This window comes from Corythoichthys intestinalis, chromosome 5 (genome assembly GCF_030265065.1).
Source record: "Corythoichthys intestinalis isolate RoL2023-P3 chromosome 5, ASM3026506v1, whole genome shotgun sequence".
NCBI lineage: Eukaryota > Metazoa > Chordata > Actinopteri > Syngnathiformes > Syngnathidae > Corythoichthys > Corythoichthys intestinalis.
Genome location: NC_080399.1, coordinates 42,724,747 through 42,744,090, shown reverse-complemented (window position 1 = coordinate 42,744,090; position 19,344 = coordinate 42,724,747). Strand labels below are relative to the sequence as shown.

Below are 19,344 nucleotides of genomic sequence, written 5' to 3'. Positions count from 1 at the left end.
TGCTAATATTTTTAGTTTATCATTTACAATAAATTATAAAGAAATAGCTAACAAGAATATAATTCAATAATTTTAAAGCAGCACTAGGTAAATTTTTCAACTTTTATAAATAACTTGCAGAGCATTTGTGATAATATGTCGACTGACAACTACTTCAATGACACCTCTTTTAATCTTGAGAGTAACCCTGAACGATATATCGTTTAAACATCGCCATCGCGATGTGCGCATGCGCGATAGTCCCATCGCAAGGACGTGCGATAGTTTTTTAAATTTTTTATTTTCCCAATCCACAAAACTTTGTTCTGCTTCATTCGCTCGTACAGCCTCTCTCACCCCCTTTCCCAGCTCTCAGTCACTGCGGCACTTGCTTATTAAAGTTAATGATGGCTTTGATCTGGCCAAAGGAGCCGGGCAGCAATCTGTCAATCATCGTTTAACTTGTTAAACAGTTTCTGCAAGGAAGCGGGCTGGAATGAATGTGTGTGTCCATGGGGGGAGAATGTGGAGACGTTCGAGACATAAAAAATAAACGCCAGAAGTGACTAAAAGGAGTTTGTAATTTCTACATGTCACTCCAAGAGTCACAGCCATGTTAAGTAAACATAAGCATTAAACTTTATTCTTGTTTTAAAATGATTCAGTGGGACAATTATGTTTAAAACTGATCATAAGTATTACATTTGAAGTGCTTAAAAAGCATTTATTAAAAAAAAAAAATATATATATATATATATATATATATATGTAATTAATTTTTTAAATTAATCACGTTAAAATATTTGACGCGCAATTAACGCACGTGTCCCGCTCAGAAAGTATTCTGCCTTTTGGTAAGTTTTACAGCAAGGCTTTTTGTGCTGTCTAACAGCGAACTCTTGTGGTCGCTTTGCGACATGGTTTATTGTTTTCTTGCCAGTTCAATATGGCTGCACGACGTCTCGGGCTGACGCCTATGTTGTAATGTTGTGCTTATATGATCCTTGGACAAGATTTGTCCGTAAGTATGGTTGTTGTAAAGAATGTACATATTTTGTTAGTAAGCGAAATGTTATATTTTATGTATGAGACGCTTTTTGTTTATGTTTAGTGAACCTGTATAGCGTGCTAAGCTAACGTTGTTGCTAATGCAATGCTTGTGTACTTTTTTTTGTAGTTTTACGACGGTCTAAAGAGGACAATGGTTTGAGGCCATTTTATTAATAAATCAGATGAAAAAGGAAGAAGTCTGATTATTAAGGCTTCGTTCACTAGCTGTCTAGCTTTGGAAAAAGTAGACGCTTCGGAGTGAGGACAGCATAAACAGATTTAAATGACAGTAGAGTGAAATGCCCACTACAATCCTTATGTACGATATGTTGAATGTATATATCCATCTTGTGTCTTATCTTTCCATTCCAACAATTTATTTTACAGAATATATATATAATTTACAGAAAAATATGGCATATTTTATAGATGGTTTGAATTGCCATTAATTGCGATTAATTACGATTAATTAATTTTTAAGCTGTAATTAACTCGATTAAAAATTTTAATCGTTTGACAGCCCTAATATATATATATATATGTATGTATGTATATATATATATATTTTTTTTTTTTTCGTTTGACAGCCCTAATATATATACATATATGTATGTATATATGTATATATATATATATATATATATATATATATATATATATATATATATACTTCAAGTTATATATGTATAAGGGATGCAACAATACAGTTAAGTCACAGTTCAGAACGATTTTCGATACAATTCAATACATTTAATGCTCTGAAACAGAAAATACAGCTGTTTTTTTTTTTTTTTAAAATGTTTTTTTATTTTTATTTTTTTTATTCGTCCTTCACACAGCTGCTGGAACAGAAATGTTGTTTAATCAATCTGCAGACTACAGGGAGATGGATTTTTGATTGATCGGTAATTTTACGACACTGTGCCAGTGTGCGCTGGTCCTAATGGGAAACATAGTCCTTCTTAAGGCAAAACACTACCGCTTTTGTCCACTGGTGTCGCTAAAATCGACTGAAAAGTTACCAAGTGTTGCTTTAAGGGATAAAACTGCTAAATCAATTGCAAAAATGGCAGGAAGCCTAACAAGCCTGAAAACTAAAGGATATTGGCAGATAATTGAAGCAATGATACTGTTATGTCCGTAATCAGTCGGGGTTATCAAAATACTATATGTTTTAAGAGAATACAAGAAGTTTGGAAACATTTCAAATTGAAATCTTTCCATGGAAATTATTTGGTCAACTCTTTCAGTGCAATTGATGATTCTAGGTGTCCAATCATGTGGCTCTTCCTTTTGCTGTGAATTTAAATTAGTTTGTCACTGGTGGACGTCCAATGCCATTTGAATAAATAAAATAAAAACCAATAAAATTGTCTGTAAAAATCCTATTTGTAAACCACTATAGTCTCCTAACAAATCCGTGTCGATAGTGTTTTCATCACTTTGGATTTGAGGTCAGCACAGATTTTTGAATGCGATACCAAAGGGGTGTGTGGTCGTACTTTATTTTGTTCTTTCCGTACAGGTCCTCCAATGGCCCCCCTGCCATCCTCGGTCAGTGTTTCCAATCAGGGTTCAGAAGCGTCTTCACCTTTGCAGGAGGAGCCGCAATTGGTGGCTGAGCCGATGATGCCTCGCCCCTCCACTGTCACTGTCATTCACACGGGGACTAAATGACGCCAGGTTCCGCGGGAGGTGAGCTGGGAGACCACTGAGCTTTAAGACTGGGGTGAAGTCTCCCCCCGGGCCTCGTCATTCTGAGTGGTCGCCCAGCTCGCCTAACCCGCCACCTCCCATGCGTTTATCTGCAACTTTTAGGGAGGCATTTGAGGAGGTCAGTCTCGCTCGCTGAGAAAGAGATGGATAAATTCCACTCAATGTTACTCCTGAAGCCACATTACGGCTGTAAGGAAGTGCAGTAAGAGTCGTGTTAAAGGGAATTGTATTTTTATCCAAGCTGCTGTCGGCGTCGTCCAATCAGATGCTCCGCTGTATGCCTTGTGTAAATATTCCGCCTGGAGCCAAATCCTAAAGCTTTGCACTGTGCTCAATCATGGTGACATCATCGCACCTTCACCCTCCATATCGGTTAACTCCATGACGCCAGGTGCACCGCACGAATGTATTGGGGAATTTTCTCTTTCAATGCTAACACTACTGCATTGAATGGGGACGTCCTCCTTGATCGCAAGAGGACAACCATGAGTTCTCAGGGATGTTGCTTGAAATGAACCAAACACACCCAAATCCCTTCAGCACTCCAACCAACACTGTGTATTGATTGTTACTCTCATGTGCCAATAGGAGCATTTGCTTCCTTCCTTCAAGTTGCTTGTCGTTGATGGTGTACGTACACAACTATCAAGAATTTAGGATAGTGGGCTTTTTGAGGTAAAATTTCAGGATAAAGGAATTAGTTTGACCTTCTCCATCTTTTTGTTCATATTTTTCATATGATGTGGACGTCACAAACACTGGACAAACTACATGTGTTTTTGAAGTGTTTTAACCCACAGACAGGCACATAGAATATAAGAAGGTAGATCAAGTACAAAAAGATAGCTTCATTACACAAGTAGTCCATATTTAAAAGCAGTGTGATAGAAAGTACTTTCAAAAAGGGGTGTCGCAATTAATCACTTAATACATTGAGGGCTAATTTGGTTTAAATAGTCCAAATCCTCTTATTTATGCCTCTCAACAGTGAATATTCTCAGATTTCTATGGTCGAACATGAAACCTAACTAATTATGTTTGCATAGAACCAAAATAAAACGTGCACACATCCGCTATTTTCTGACAGAAAACAAAGACCAAACTAATAACGAATCATTATATTGAAAATTTCAATACAGTGCATTGCAAATATTATCATCCTGATAGAATTGAATACACTGAAAAGACAAAATAATGAATGTTCAAACTGATACTGTCACAGAAGCTAGCTTGTGAACTGTGCGCTGATAATTATTTTGGCCCAGAGGACTCAACGTTCATGATTTCAAAGAATGAACGGACTTGTGAGGCCACAGTAGATGTTTCCTTTTTTTGTCAGTCCAGCTATAACACGTTGATACTGGTATTAAATGCAAAGCTGCCTGAGGGATCAAAGGTCACGGGCATTCAATGTTTTTTTTTTTTAGCCTTTGCACTTACTTTTGAGTGATTTCTCCAGCTACTCTGAATCTTTTGATGATGATGGACCTTAGATCATGAATTCTGTAACTTCATTGATATACATTTATAAACACTCAAAAGGTCGTAAACCTTACCTCATCTTTTGGGGGAACTCCCTTTATAGCCAGTCATTCACCTATTTCAAAATAAGCTGTTCACCTGTGGAGTGTTTCAAATAATAGGAGTTTTTTTTTTTTTTTTTTTTTTTTTTTTTTTTTGGGTACGTATCGCAGGTTTCAAAATCAAAATGAAAGGAAATTACCATCCCCACTCCAACCCACACAAAAAAGGAAAACGTTAATTTATCAGTTTGAACATTAAATATCTTGTATTTGTAATTGGCTATTTTTTAAAACAATATATTTGAAACTGGGTTTTGTGTAATGTCTAGTTTCTGAATGAAATGTTGGAGATTGCATTTGATCTATCAATTAAATGTTAATCAGTTCTACATTAAATGGTTAGTTCCATGCCTTTTTTGATGTCAAAGTCCCTGTGAAGTGAAAAATAATCTCCTTTAAATTTGACAAGCTATGAAGAGTGTCGCCACATTTGAATTCATAAAACAAGGAAGTAAATATTGTGTACCTGCGGAAGTAGGTTTCCTGCTGCCGCAATGCTCATTTGAACTATCTCAGGTGTATATTTTGAAACCTAATTTATTGAAAATGGATCAATGTAGGTTAAGTTTGGTCTACTGTAGTGAAATCCCTTTGAAAAGTAGTGTTGCAACTGGCTGTTGCGATTGGTTCAATAGCCCCTCCCCTCAGCACTAACACCGACGAGCTGACGGTGTCTATAAAAGTTATAATAAAAAGTAGGGTGCCAACTCAAACTTGCGAAAACAGGTGAGCGGAAGCAACAATGTGTTCGATAAGAGCATGGTTTCATTAAAGTAAATAAAGCGGGCAGACACACAACACGTGAAGGAAAGGGAATATTTATTTTAAAGTTGTAGGCATCGTTTGCGTGCATTTGGGTATCGTGGCAAAAAGCAAGAAAATGCGCTAAAGTAAGTGTGGCGCCGACAACGAAAAATAGTGAAATTGAGGACTACAGTCATTTCTAGTTTTAAGTCCACAATTGTGTATACGTACTTTCTAAATCACCTTCTGAGGCTGATTTTCTTAAAGTACCCCTATATAAAATGTTTGATTGGTACCATGCTCTAAAATGGAAGCATCATCAGTATTGTAATTTAAAAGATTGTTTTTTTTTATGGCCAAACAAGTATGGATATAACATTTATGTATCTTCAACAGGATTTTAGAGAAGGTCAAATTAAATCCACCCAAGTGCAGTTTCAGTCCATCCTGAAATTTCTGCCTGATTTTTTTTGTGCATTGAGAATCTTGTGACGTTTCCCTTTAAAAAAAATAATAATTAAAAAAAAAAAGTACTGTATTCCAGTGACAAATCACACTGAAACAGAGTGTTGAAGTTGAGTTGATTGTACAGTTCAGTCATTCAGTCAGTAGTTCTTTGCTTTCATGCAGACCTGTTGAATTTCGCAGAAAGACTTTTCTCCTCCCCCTGGTTGTCCTCTTTTCTCTCTGAATCTCTACACAGGGTCAAGAGGAGACTCCACTTGCACATGGATTGTGACTTTTAAATGTGACAGTGTAGTTAATGGTGAGTAAACTATAAGATGAGCCTGTCTGCTGTAAATACAAATCTCAGAATTTTACTTCTTGAGTCCTGAATGTTTCCTTTTGTTGTTGTAATTTCCCCTCACAAAGTACCAAAATAGGGCAAAAAAAAAAAAAAAACTCAAAAGCTGTGAATCCCTCCACCCCCTCCAAATGCATGTGTTGCATGTTCGGATGCTGAAATGTTATGTATTAAAGAAAAAAGGAGAGGCTTGTTTGCAAGTGTCTTTGAATATTTGACTAGAATAAAAGTTTTAAAAGGGTTACATGCATGTTACGAGTGTAATGCTTGTGTAGTTGTTGTAAAATAACAATTTGTCCACAGCCTCAGATGGTTTGGCGGTTGTACTCGTAGGCAGGATGCATCCCATCATAGTGGAACTCCCGCCACTGCTCTGTGCTCTCACGGCTCCTCTCATTTTGTTCTGGAAGGTGATTGAACAGTAGGAAACGAGTGAGTGGCAAGTTCCTTTAAACTTGTACAAGTACTTAACTTAGACCTGGGTGTTTTTGTAAGCATACTTAAGCTGTCTCTGTTCCAGCTTTGCATTAACTGTTGAATTTGTTGACTTTCAGTGCAGCGCCACAGATATATATGGCTTTGCGCAAACACCAGCTGCTTTAAGTTTTTTTTTTTTTTCCTGATTGGTTTCATTCTGAGAGATTGTTTTGAGATATTTGCCATGGATAGTGTAAATTGTACCATGAGATGAAGCAGTCTGACGGCTGTTAAACTTCTCAAACGGATGTTAAACTGCAGGTGGGGAGAGAAAAACATCTTGCCAGTTGTCAAATTTTGCATCTCTGCTCCAATGTCCATTGGTGAGCCATAGGCAAGGGAACTGCTATGCAGTATATGCTTACAAATACAGCCAAACCTCTCAAATTGCTCCAGATTTTTCTAAACTGTAGATGAAATGATATAAGAAAAAAAAGCATGTGGATGGTTACTTTTAAGAAACTTTAATTGTGTTTTTCAGAGGAGACTAATTTAGTTTTAACAAAAGTACAGTAACAAAGTATTTGCACTGCCAAGGTGTTGTGCTCTTGACAAAGCGATAAACTCGACTCACCGTCGTCCACCTCTTCGACGTAGCTCTCAAACTCGTTCCTTTTCTCCTCGTGGAACTCTCTCCTGCGCTCGTCTGCAGCCAAGACTTGCCTCTGCTCAGCTATAAGTCACCACAGGCAATTAGATACACTTCAGACAGGAAGGATAAAAGTACCAAGAAATACCTTTTGAACAACTTCACTCCTAAATTCATCTTTACTTCTAAATGGAAACACACTTAATATCTGAATAGAAAGTCCTCACAGATGTGTGCAGGTTAGTTTTAAAGACCCCAGCTTTTCTTTCATACCTATTGACTGAAGATTGCACACATCAATACAAATGACTCCAAATGTGCCTTACCATTGAGTTATCACTGATTTTATGCGCAATAAATATATCGAGCATTAACAAAGACATTCAATTGTATAGAAAAATGGAGTCTCAACAATTGACAAATTCATTCACTGACAACAGAAGTATGCTCTTTTTGTTAAGAGACTGACAGTAACGGAATGATCTGTGTTGTCACAGATTACCAAATTGGCCCGAATATAAGACGGCCCTGATTATAAGACGACCCCCTCTTTTTCCAGGACTCAAGTTTGAAAAAAAGACTTTTTGAACACCAAAGTAATTTTTATACAGAAAATAATTACAGTACATCTGAAACAAACGATTTATAACAATATATTTGAGGGAAAAAGCATGTTATTTTGCCTCATTCAAATCTTAATATCTTTTTATTTATTTACTGATGACTGATTAAGCCTAAAAAAGTAATCTAGTTACTTTGCTGATTACTTCATTATCAAAGTAACTAAGTTACTTTGTTATCAGTTACTTTTTACTCATTTTTCCCCCTTTGCCGCCTCAACATAAGAATGACAACAGAAAAATGTGATCGCATGTAACTGACTTTCGATAATTGAATTTAAAGGGGAAGATTAGAATTTTTCACGTAAGGCTTAATTTTCGAGTTAGCGGAGTTTAATTAGTCAAAAGTAAAGATGTCCCGATCGATCGGGATGCCGATCACGTCATTTTCAAAGTATCGGAATCGGCAAAAAAATATCGGACATGCCTTTTATATATATATATATATATATATATTTTTTTTTTAATCGTTTTCTTAATGTGTATAACGTTACAGACAAAATGTCTTACACTCATCCAGAGTAGTTTTGGCTTAAAGTAGGGCTATCAAATTTATTGCGTTAACGGCGGTAATTATTTTTTTTCCTAATTAATCACGTTAAATAATTAACGCATGCGCTGCACGACCCACTCATGCATTGTCGCGTTCAATCTATAAAGGCGCCGTTTTACCAATATATAGAGCTAAACGCAGCGTATAATGAGTGGAGAGAATTTTGACAGCCTTTGGAGCCTTTTTTTATTTGGCTAAAGCCTTACATTCCCTCTCTCAGCGATTTAAAACTAACGTGGGAGGCAATATGGGGAAGAAAGGTAGTAGTTGATCATTTTCTTAACACCCTATGTTCTTTCCCAACGCAGAGAAGAGATATCAATTGGTGCCCCTACGCACAGTCATGGTTGCACTTCCCATCATGCATTTGGGCTGAATGGCTGCAGTATCATTTACTGAAAGCTCAACAAATACACTAGATGGCAATATTTAGTCACAATATACAAAGTCACATTTATTCTTTAAGAATTACAAGTCTTTCTATCCGTGGATCCCTCTCACAGAAAGAATGTTAATAATGTAAATGCCATCTTGAGGATTTATTGTCATAATAAACAAATACAGTACTTATGTACTGTATGTTAAATACATATATTTGTCCGTGTTTTATTCATTTTTTTCTTAATGCATTGCCAAAATGTATATGATCGGGAAAAATTATCGGGAATGATTGGAATTGAATCGGGAGCAAAAAAAAAAAGCAATTGGATCAGGAAATATCGAGATCGGCAGATACTCAAACTTAAACGATCGGATCGGGAGCAAAAAAAACATGATCGGAACAACCCTAGTCGATAGAGTTGATTTCAACCACCATTGACTAAGCCACTCTGGAGCCCTGGAACTAACAAATAACTAAAAAACTGCATGGAATTTGTTGAATTCAAGTCCACTGACTAATTAAACCCCGCTAACTCGAAGATGAAGCCTTAATGTCAAAAATTGGGTTAAGGTTAACAGCATATCAGTGGCAATGTAAAACAATGCAAATTGACTCCACAATAATCAACAACAAGCAAATGATTTGCACAGTGCAATAAACACAAAGGTCGGGGCGGGCGCCGATGCGCGCGTACAACCCGGAAGTATGCCGTACACACATGTGGTAAATTTGGCGACAAAAGGTGGCGGCAACTAAGCACTTTACACTCATAAAACACAACACATACCAAAGATGCTAAAAGAACACATCACCTCACGGCATTAATGTGCAACACGAAATGATGTAAATAATGCTTGCCAACTTGGAGCGATGACTGCCCGTCATTGCAACGGCAAAGCTACGAAATGGCCGCGCATTTAGGGGGTCCAACCTAACGCTGCCTGATACCCTCCAGACTGAATGAAAATTAAGTTGACTCATGGAGGTACTCAGATCAACATTCTCTGACACATGTGAATGTGCACTGCCTGGCCCACACCTTTCTCAGTCCCAAAACATTTAGCACGTGTGACTCGAGACCAAAACAGAAAGTAGGAAGTAGCTGTTACCATGGAAACACGTACCGGGAACTTTTGCAGCATTTTCTATTAGAAAATGCGCTTCGTACATGACTCAATTTTCTTCATTCTACATACGTACGTTATGAGGCAATAACAAAATAGTAACGCAAAGACGCTAAGGAAACTAAGTTTAATCAGATTACTCTTTTAGAAAAATTAACGTGGTGTTAGATTACTTGTTACTGAAAGAAAGTAAACAGATTACAGTAACGTGTTACTTAGTAATGCGTTACTGACAACACTGGGAATAATATGCAAATTTTAACATTTTCAAAATGGTTTTGTGGGCCGTATTTAAAGGGGCCACAGAACAGAGCCCAGGGGAACCCCGTTGGATAGAAAGAATCCGACTGCAGGTAGTCCCAGGGTTACAACGTGCTTGATTTACTTGATTTTGACTTTACGACGCCGGACTCTTGTCCGCCATTTTGTTTCCAGTGTTTTTTTTGCATAAACAGTACCTCATTGTACCTCACAGCATATTATTGGTTTACTTTACTTCATTAATATGACATGTTCTGTCCTCACTAAAAGTTGTTCAGCTTTACAGACAGCAAACAAGGCAACTGTGCTTTTTGAAGCTTTTTACTTCATTTTGACAATTTGTAAAGCTGTGACACACATACTGTATGTACACTTCTGTTCAAAACGATATGAATTTTGACAATAAACACTTGACACAAAACAATTGGTGTTCAAACGTTCATCTCGTCAGATCAATATGTAAAGTAGATTAAAATAGCCTAATTTGCCTAACAAAAGTCCGCTATCTTAAATGCTACGAATGCTAACGTTTTTACAATTCTCAGCAAATCGTTCACACGTAACTCCACAAACTGTAGCTGTAAACTTAATTACAAATGGATACACAAACATATATTAGCTAAAAAACTTACAGCCTTTTGTCAGCCAAACTAGAGCGCAGCTGTCCTTTATTCATGTCAGACACGAGTCTGCTCCTCAGTCATAAGGCGACAGTCCAGCGAGACCCGGTGCGTCCGCCATCATTAAACCAAAATACTTTTGGACTTTCTGGATGCTTATTTTTGGGTACCTAAAGGTTTAATTCGACTTAAGTGGAAATTCTGTTTACGCCGCCAGTGTATGAACGGAACTCGTTCGTAACCTGGGGACTACCTGTACATATACCCATTCTTTTTGAATGCTGTTAGTTAAAAATGAAAAATATGAATCGAGGCCAGAAGATTACATATAGACTAACTGGAGTTTAGTTTTACAAGTTAACACAGGGGGGCAAACTGGTCCTGGAGGACGGCAGTGGGTCCTGGTCTGTGTTACAACTGAGCCAGCACAGGCAGCTTAACCAATGATGGGTCTAGGGAAACAAGAAGGACCTGATTGCAATCAACTGATTGCACTTGTAAGACACCAGATTGGTGAAAAGATGTCCTCTTGATGGGTTGGAAGTAGACATGTGCCGATTACCGGTTTCAAGGTATACCGTATGAAAACGTCAAGATTTCAAAACCGCAAAATTTTCATACTGTCCTTAAGGTATAAGCTATTTTTTTATGTCTCAAAAATGCATGAAGAAATCCCTAGCTTGCAGTTGCAAGACTCAACGATCCCCCATCTGTTGCTGCTCAGTGTCAGTGAGTCAGCTGTGCTACACGATGGCTAGAGGAGGTTAAACTGCTGAACCTTCCCCCCCATCGGAGAAAACAAAATCACTGGCATGGGAATACTTCGGCTAAAGAAAAGTTACAGAGGGCCGCGGCTTAGGCCATGTCTACATGGAGCAGGATATTTGGCAAAAAGAACTTTTTCTACAGTTTGGCCTATCATCCACTCACACATTTAAATGAGGGTTCTTTAAACTCCTTCAGAAGTGAAGATTTGCGAATTCTGCGTTTGTGACGCCACCATGCGGACACTGATAACCGAAGATTTAACTGTGGAAACGTCACTATTGTGACAAACTTTTTCCCTACGTCACACTTGAGACTAATATTTACATTTGGAGTGAATTAGACTGGGGCTTTTTTGCTTCCATTTATTTACAAACTCTTGCAGTGCTTCATATTGGAGAACACATGCCAAGGATGGGGTATTAAGGACAATTATTTTTTGCGCATTGTTATGAATGTACTTAAAAATTAATGAATGCGGTTGGCTGTGGAAGCTTTTTTTCCCTCAACAAACATACTGTTGTGGACGTCATTATTTTTTCCCGACGTATTGGAGCAGGATGCTCGGTTTAAAAAAAAAAAAAACCCTGCTAGGTGTAGACGTGGCCTTAGAGGAGGATGGCCAACCAACATGTAAAACATGTCTGCAAAGGTTGGATGCCAAGAAGGTAATACCTCAAATATGATTTTGCATTCATACAAAATTAAAGATTAGTAAACACTGTCATGAATGTTTACTACCAGCTACGAGAGTTAACTCCAGTGTGTTCAGTGTGTCTAGCGGTGGTAAAACGTGGTGTTTTTTTCTTTCTGTAAACATGATACGAGTCATACACACATGCTTTTTATGTAAAATAATTTAATTATTTATGTTCTGATGGTAATACTGTTGAGCTGTGGGGTTATGCTCACCTGAAGGACTGCATTTATTTTAATTTTATTTAGAATATTACAGTTACTTTGTTTTGTTATTTTTAAATTTTTTTTATTTTAACTTAACATTGTACGTATGTTCCAATTTGCTAATATGTTTTGAAAAATAAAAATCCTATTCAATGGAATTTTTTTGTTTTTTTAACCCAGATATGTTAAAGTAACACATTTTAGAGGTGTAATTGCAATACCGTGATACCGTGATACTTTTTGCATAAGGTTGTCATACCGTCAGAAGATCATGATGCCACATGCCTAGTTGCAACAAAAACCTGCACCCACTGCAGCCCTTTGTGTAATAGTTAGCCCACCCCTGGGTTAACACAAAACATCTGAATGCAGCAGCCGCTTGACTGCCTTGTCAAACTCAGCCAAGTTTGCCTTATTTACACTCACATTAACAGAGACCCAAAGTCTGGAGTCCGGTAGTGACCTCTGAACCACAGCAAGGCGCCTTACCCCTGCAAAGTTCTTTACTCAAAATAGGAGCAATAAATCCTTACTGTCATTTGCACAGCAAGATTTGCCAATTGAGGATCAAATCGTGAGGTCTTCAATAAAAAGGAACTTGACCACATTTTTCCCATCACTACTCGCTGAAGCGCACTCATGCTGACAACAATAATTTGACCTCCAATTTATGGCTCGCAGACCCCAGTTTTGGAACCACTGCATTACGGTAGCTGCCCTAACCTAATTGGTTTCAGCTGTCATTCAAACTTTGGTTTGAACAACCTTTTTCTTTAGAATGATCAAAGTTTGACTGGCGGTGAATTGCTTCTTCCCATTCAATAAAATATTTGAGAGTTGATCTCAGTCACGCTGTCAGACTTTTTTCTCGCGGTCTCCAGTTCGGAAGAAAAACACTCCCGTCGTGTTCTCTCACCTCCTCGCCAACCCTTCTTCGCACTTGCGAACGTCAAACATCCTAGCGGCTGGGAATTTTCACAACATCAAATATTCACAGTGATGTGTGTTAGGCCAAGTGTCAGTGGCGTCCCAGGCATTTGTATTTAGGGAATCACCAGATTTCATTTATACAAAAACGTAAGTAACTGTTCTGCATCATCTGGAGCAGTACCCAATCATTTTTTTTTTTTTTTTACTAATAACATTAGATTTTCTTTTTAACAGACATCATTTCCAACAGATATTCTGATTAATAGATATGTGAAGATGGCTACAGACATACTCAGCAGGTCCTCAACGGGTTTTGCTCTGACCAACCAATTAGGGGATGTCAGATTTTGTAATTTCAAATCTGGTTAATGAACCAATCCCATTGCATGAGCTGATGTTACACGAGCACAGCACTACTGACTGCGAAGACTCTAAGCACATAGAGCAGCATGGTAACATATTGAGGCTGCAATGCGATGGGGGCAGACGGGGGGTGTCAGTATTCACAATCTGGAAGCAGTGCAGCCAATACAAATGCCTCAAAATCAGGAGAAGGTTATGCAAACGTTGGCTCCTGGTTGTCCCTTGCATCCTGCAGCACACTGTGCTATCCAAGTCTTCCACAGCTAAATAAGGAAGACATTGACCCACGTAACCATGTTGACTATTACGCGTTTCCTCTATTAAATGTGTTTGGGTACAGCATACCACTATATTGCGGTACCACACAACACAGACTTTATTCACAGATTATGTAACCCATGTTGACATGCTTTTAATAGAGTCAATGACATTTTCCCTTTAGGTGTGGAGCCTGGATTTACTTCCTGCGTTATCAACATTGCAAAGCAAGACATTCATCATCATTTCCTGATAGTTTATTCAGTCGTGCATGTTATTAATTTAAAAGGGCAACGGCATAAAACAACAAATGAACATAATGAAATAAAAAATGAGCTTGGATTTGGTGCACATTACAATCAGGTCACTTTTAAAATATGTTAGTTGTCATAGATAAATAATGATGTACTGTACATGCAGCCCTAAAAAATCAAAAGACAAATTTATAAACTAGCAAAGCTTTTTTTCCCAAATTTATTTTCAATTTTATATTTACACCTTGAAAAATGATTCATTTACAGTGCACGGTACACTGTAAAAACAATACATTTGCACATCTTAAGATGGTCTATTTGTGCAGTGAAAAGGAAATTTTGCGAATGTCAAAAATGGAATTAAAACAAAAATGCTTTAGCAGACCTAAACGTGTGTAAAAATATGTCATTAGGAACAAACATTAAAAAAGAAAAAAATCAATATTTAATTAAGAGTTTTTACAGTATCTTTTCTTGTGAAAAATGCATGGGCACCTGACAAGTACTGACAAGACACTTTATCGAAGTCTGTTAACGAGCATCGTTTTAACCCTTTACACCTGAGCCTATTTAGTAAGAATTTGCGTACCTCTGATGTTACCTTTATATTTCAAGGAAAATTTGTTCACAATGGCCTGGTTGGATCCCTTTTTTCAGGACACCATTCTTCTTCAACATCCTTCACTGACCAATTATAATCAACATTTTGTACCCAAAAAGACAAATCCCAAAATCTTTTGTCAAAATTTGGAATACTGATGTCCCGTTGACAACCAAACATGCTCGATGAACCGTTTTGAAGCTTGATAATATTTATTCAACTTGTTAGGATAAACATTCAACAGAAAAATATGAGACTGAATAGTTTTATCAACAATTCAACACAAACAGCAGGTATGGCCATAGGCGTTTTTGGCCTTTACACATACTATGGTCAAAACAGGTTATACTCAGTAGACCAACAGTGCAAAATAGTGTGTGTGTGTGTGTGTGTGTGTGTGGGGGGGGGGGGTTATATAATATATATATTTACTGTATGTATGGCGGAAAACACAAACAAGGCTGAAAAAGCAGTTTCTGCACTTGCACCCCACTCTAAAATAAACTGCTGTATTTTAAGCCAAAAGAACTGTTGTGTTTGATAGAAGAAATATGTGTATATGCTGCCATAGCAGATTCATGGCACATTAAGCCCCTGAAATTCCGTTTTACACTGGAGACCCCCATTTACAGACGTCGCGCAACTGCTTTTGTTTCAACCCAGCCATAAAAATAAGGTAAGTAATTATATTTATTATTCGGAATGTCTGTCATTTTGAGCTTAGAATCATTAATTGATGCCTAATATTTAGTTTAAAAACACTGAAAAATTATTCACTCGCATATTTTAAACTTTTAAACAAATTACATCACAATGAAAAAAATGGTGTAATGCTGTAAATAAGTCATGGATATCTACCTCATAACTATCGCTTAATTGTATTTTTTTTAATTTTATCCCCCCCCCCAATATTTTAGATGATAAATAATCGATCCAAAAAAAAGAAAGAAAAAAAAGCATGTTTAAAAGGGTAAATATATGAAAAAGAAAATCTCGACCACTCCTTGATGTCTGCGATTTCTGCATCGTGACCCTTGTTATATTACCGTGCTTCACCCATAATATCCCCCCAAAATCCGGCTGTGGCCATTCACAGCTTTGTCTTGACACTTGGTGATACATGCTACATGGAGTTTTTGGATCGAAAGAGGAAAGTATGCCATAAAATTTCGTTAAAATAATGGTGTCTTTAATTATGCTCTCTCATACTCCCACCTCCAGTTAGGGTTTTGCTGTTTAATTTTTTAAAATTAATTTATTTACATTTTTTTTTAATGCCCTCCTGTTAAAAAAAAAATTCCCCAAGAAAATTGAGATTTTAAGCTTTCCTATGATGTATCACACATGCATATTGGACAATTTTGAAATTTGGCCAAATTGGGGGTCTCAGTGCGGAACTTCAAGTCACCGGAGTGTTTTCCGCCATATATATCATCTAACACAAAAAGGTTTGGAGGATATCTCTTTGTGAGGTTAGGTATTGTACCCATCACCATATCAAAAGTATATAGTACATGCAATCAAGCTTCTTGAACACACATGTCAATATACAAATTGAAAAGATTGATAGTGAAAAAATAACAAATATAACATTGAAAAAAATAGTTCAATTTTTTTCACGCTTGCCACTCAGTTCCCCCTTAAACAAGACAAAGACACAGCCCACTCTTCCGCCGTTTGTGCTGTCAGCCTGTCACTCTTCTCAACTCGCCGACTCATCCGAAGACAACAAAGACAAATCTGGTCCATCCTCTTCCTCGACACGATGAAATAATGCAATAGCTTGCACTAAATTTAGTTTTCGATTCATTCCGCACATTTCAAAGTCGCTCGCTCAATCCAACCGGCTGCCGTTTGCTACCTTGCCTCCCTCTCCTTAGGTGGCGCCACTCTCGGCAATTTATTAAAAATGTTTACATTACCTCCGTCTGTCTTGACCTCACGATGGCTCCTGGGGTATGTAATCTTTTGTGATGGTTTTGAAAAAGGACAAGAAATGATGGAAATATGGACATAAACACATGGTCCATGCAGCGCTTCAATGCTTGTTTATGAAAGCAATAAAGATATAAAACTCAAATGACATTATGTCCCGTTTTACTTGGTCGACTGACTTCAAGTAAAAACCAGCGTGGACCTTAATTTCCACACTTTCAAATTAGACCAACCCGCGGCACGTGGGTGATGTAACTACAGCGTAACGAGGCTTCAAAGATGATATGCATAATTTTGTCGCTGCCGATACGTTCAGTGTTAAAGGGTTAACGAGATAGAGCTTCGCTGTCATGTTATGGCATCTATATGCTGTTATGTATTTTAGGAGGGAGGGCAAGGGGATAACCGCAGAAAAGGATGAACTGGAGCTCTTCAACGCACTTCAACTTAGTTCTTTAACACTAAAATGCCACATGTTGGCGCCAAAGCAATCGCTTAAGTTAGTTGTTTTGGCTTCGGTGACAAAAAAAAAATGGATGGGCTAAGAAAAAAATCAAGGCAACAACATAGTAGGAACTGACCGTTGAGCTCATCGGGCGACTTGACCGCTCTCCTGCTGCGTCGCCGGAAAAAGTTTGAGGCGTCTGCCTCTTTCATGAAGATCCTCCTCAGCGGCCCTAGGTTGCATGAACACAGCGAGCAAAATCGGCAAATAAACAAGAGCAAACACAGTGCTGTCTTATCTAACGAGTGTTTCGACTTATGATTTAATTTTTTTTTTTTTTTTTTTAGCCGCCTCCCAGTTAATTGGAAAGAAATGAAGCAATTAAGAGGTAATGCCCTTTTGTTGGTAGGCGAGGAGGGGAACAGTCTTTTATACATTTTCAGCCAAATAAATGAAAACACAAGGAGCTTCTGTGGACCACATCTCGCCTATAAACATCACGCAGAAGAATCAGTCAACCTGACTCCGGGCCTTTTTGTCCAAAATTTGTTACAAGTCGTTTCCTCTCAAAATGGTTATCTTTTTGGCATTGTTTAGTTTTGCATTTATTTTTTTCATGTACCAATATATTTTCCAATGCCTGCTCATGCATATTTGCAAAATGCAAATTTAGCATCAAGGGGTCAAGGAGTACTGCAGTATGTACTGTTACACTTTTAAATATTTTTCCCGACTGCACATTTTCTATTTTTTCTTTTTGTTACATTGTTTTGTTATACAGTGGGTTTTGAGTCATCGGCTTCCTATTTCAATGCATAAAACGGATTTGATATACAATTAAACGGGGTAAGTGCTTTGTCATGGAGTAAATCCAACTCAGCATTACTGCATACCATCACTTCTAATGTATAGCACACATTCATGAAACAAATACGCGCCCAAATTCGCCCTCTATAATGTTGATTTCAATTTTACTCATATAATTCATTCCCCAGATCTGCTAGTATCCATGCTCTATACACGCAGACGGATATTCTTAAGTTCACATGTACTCATGGACAATACCCTGCCTTGATTTTTTTGAACAAAATTCATATTATACACACACGCACACAAATATCCTAGTAGGAGAAGACACAAAGTCATATTTTACCTTGTGGCTCCTTTGCAGCTGTCTGGCTGTTGTTGGGCACAGCTGCACAGTCTGCCTCTGGAGATACTTTAAGATGAACGTATGAGAAAATAAACAAGAGGTCAGATATCAGAAGTAGTAAATATACTCACACAAAGTACTTAAGTAGACTCTCTAAGAAAAAGTATAAAACGTCCACCTTCGAAATGGACTCCAGTACAAAAGTGAAGAGAATGTTTATTGTCACTTACATTACTGTGAATGTTTTGATTACCATGCACACACAAAAAAAATCTGCAACATACCCATAATTGTCTGCTATAAGTGCACTATCCTCACTTTACTAGTCCAGAAGTACAAAAGAAGACTCACAGGAGATCACCACAAGCGCAGTAAGGAGCACCAGGAAGGTCCCACAGTTCCACGACATCTTCACCTCTTCACCCAAATTACACACTGATGAGAGAACACTTTGTGGGGCTGAGCATGTGAGCATGTGAGGGCTGGCTCACAGCTTGAAGGAACATTGACTGGGGAAAAAAAAGGGAGGGAACGCTCACACCTGATTAGAGGACAAAACAAGACTACAAATGGCAAGAAGAACACTGATTTCTTTCTTTTTTTTTCTTGGTCTCATCACGATACCTTGATTTTTAGTGGACATCGTAAGTAATAATCTAGTTGATGTGTCAAACTCAAGGACCGAGGGCCGAATTTTGCCCACCACTTAATTTTGTGTGGCCTGCGAAGGCAAATCATGCGCATCAACTTCATGTTTCGTGCTAAAATACCAAATAGCAAACTTCAGTATGACTGATGTGGCCCAATAAAAAATTGAGTTTAAAACTCCTGTTGTAGGTCCACAGTCCATGATCTAAAAAAAAAAAAAAAAAACAATAGGTAAGATCAGGGTTGGTTGTTACATTGTTTAGCGTCACAAACGTCTTCCAATCAACACATCTTAGATTTATCATTCACTAGCTGTATGGCCTAAGATACTGCATAAGAAACCTCGAAATCAGAGCTTCCCCATGATTAAAAAAAAAAAAAAGTATGCTGGATGGATTTATCAAGCAGGATGGCCTGGTGTTGCTCAGGTGAAAAGGTGAAAGTTGGCTTTTTTTTTTGCTAATAAATTCATTTCACACCCTAAATGGAGGCCCAGAGAGATCAAACCCATCTAACAACACTCCAAGACACATAAAGTACAAGTGTGTAAAATTTCGTCAAAATCCGCCCAGCCGCTTTGGCATCC

The 19,344-nt window shown here is 37.8% G+C and overlaps 2 protein-coding genes across 3 annotated transcripts in view; one reads left to right on the top strand and one right to left on the bottom strand.

Moving 5' to 3' along the window:
• camk1db (calcium/calmodulin-dependent protein kinase 1Db) overlaps nt 1-12,201 on the top strand; it is an 80,742-nt gene extending 68,541 nt beyond the window's left edge. The window contains exon 11 of the mRNA XM_057835651.1: nt 2,555-12,201. Coding sequence (XP_057691634.1) covers nt 2,555-2,706 — 152 coding nt within the window. The 3' untranslated portion in view covers nt 2,707-12,201. The remainder of the gene's footprint in view (nt 1-2,554) is intronic.
• ucmab (upper zone of growth plate and cartilage matrix associated b) lies at nt 1,862-18,609 on the bottom strand. 2 transcript variants are annotated; one of them, XM_057835652.1, is made up of 5 exons: nt 18,462-18,597; nt 18,111-18,176; nt 17,094-17,189; nt 6,929-7,027; nt 1,862-6,280 (listed from the first exon to the last, which is right to left on the bottom strand). In XM_057835652.1, exons 1-5 carry the CDS (start codon nt 18,583-18,585, stop codon nt 6,183-6,185), a joined length of 483 nt encoding a protein of 160 aa, XP_057691635.1. In that variant the 5' UTR covers nt 18,586-18,597; the 3' UTR covers nt 1,862-6,182. The 2 variants fall into 2 exon arrangements, with proteins under 2 accessions (XP_057691635.1, XP_057691636.1); XM_057835653.1 differs by lacking the exon at nt 17,094-17,189 and having other exon boundaries at nt 18,462-18,609.
• Nucleotides 18,610-19,344: the final 735 nt, after the last annotated feature.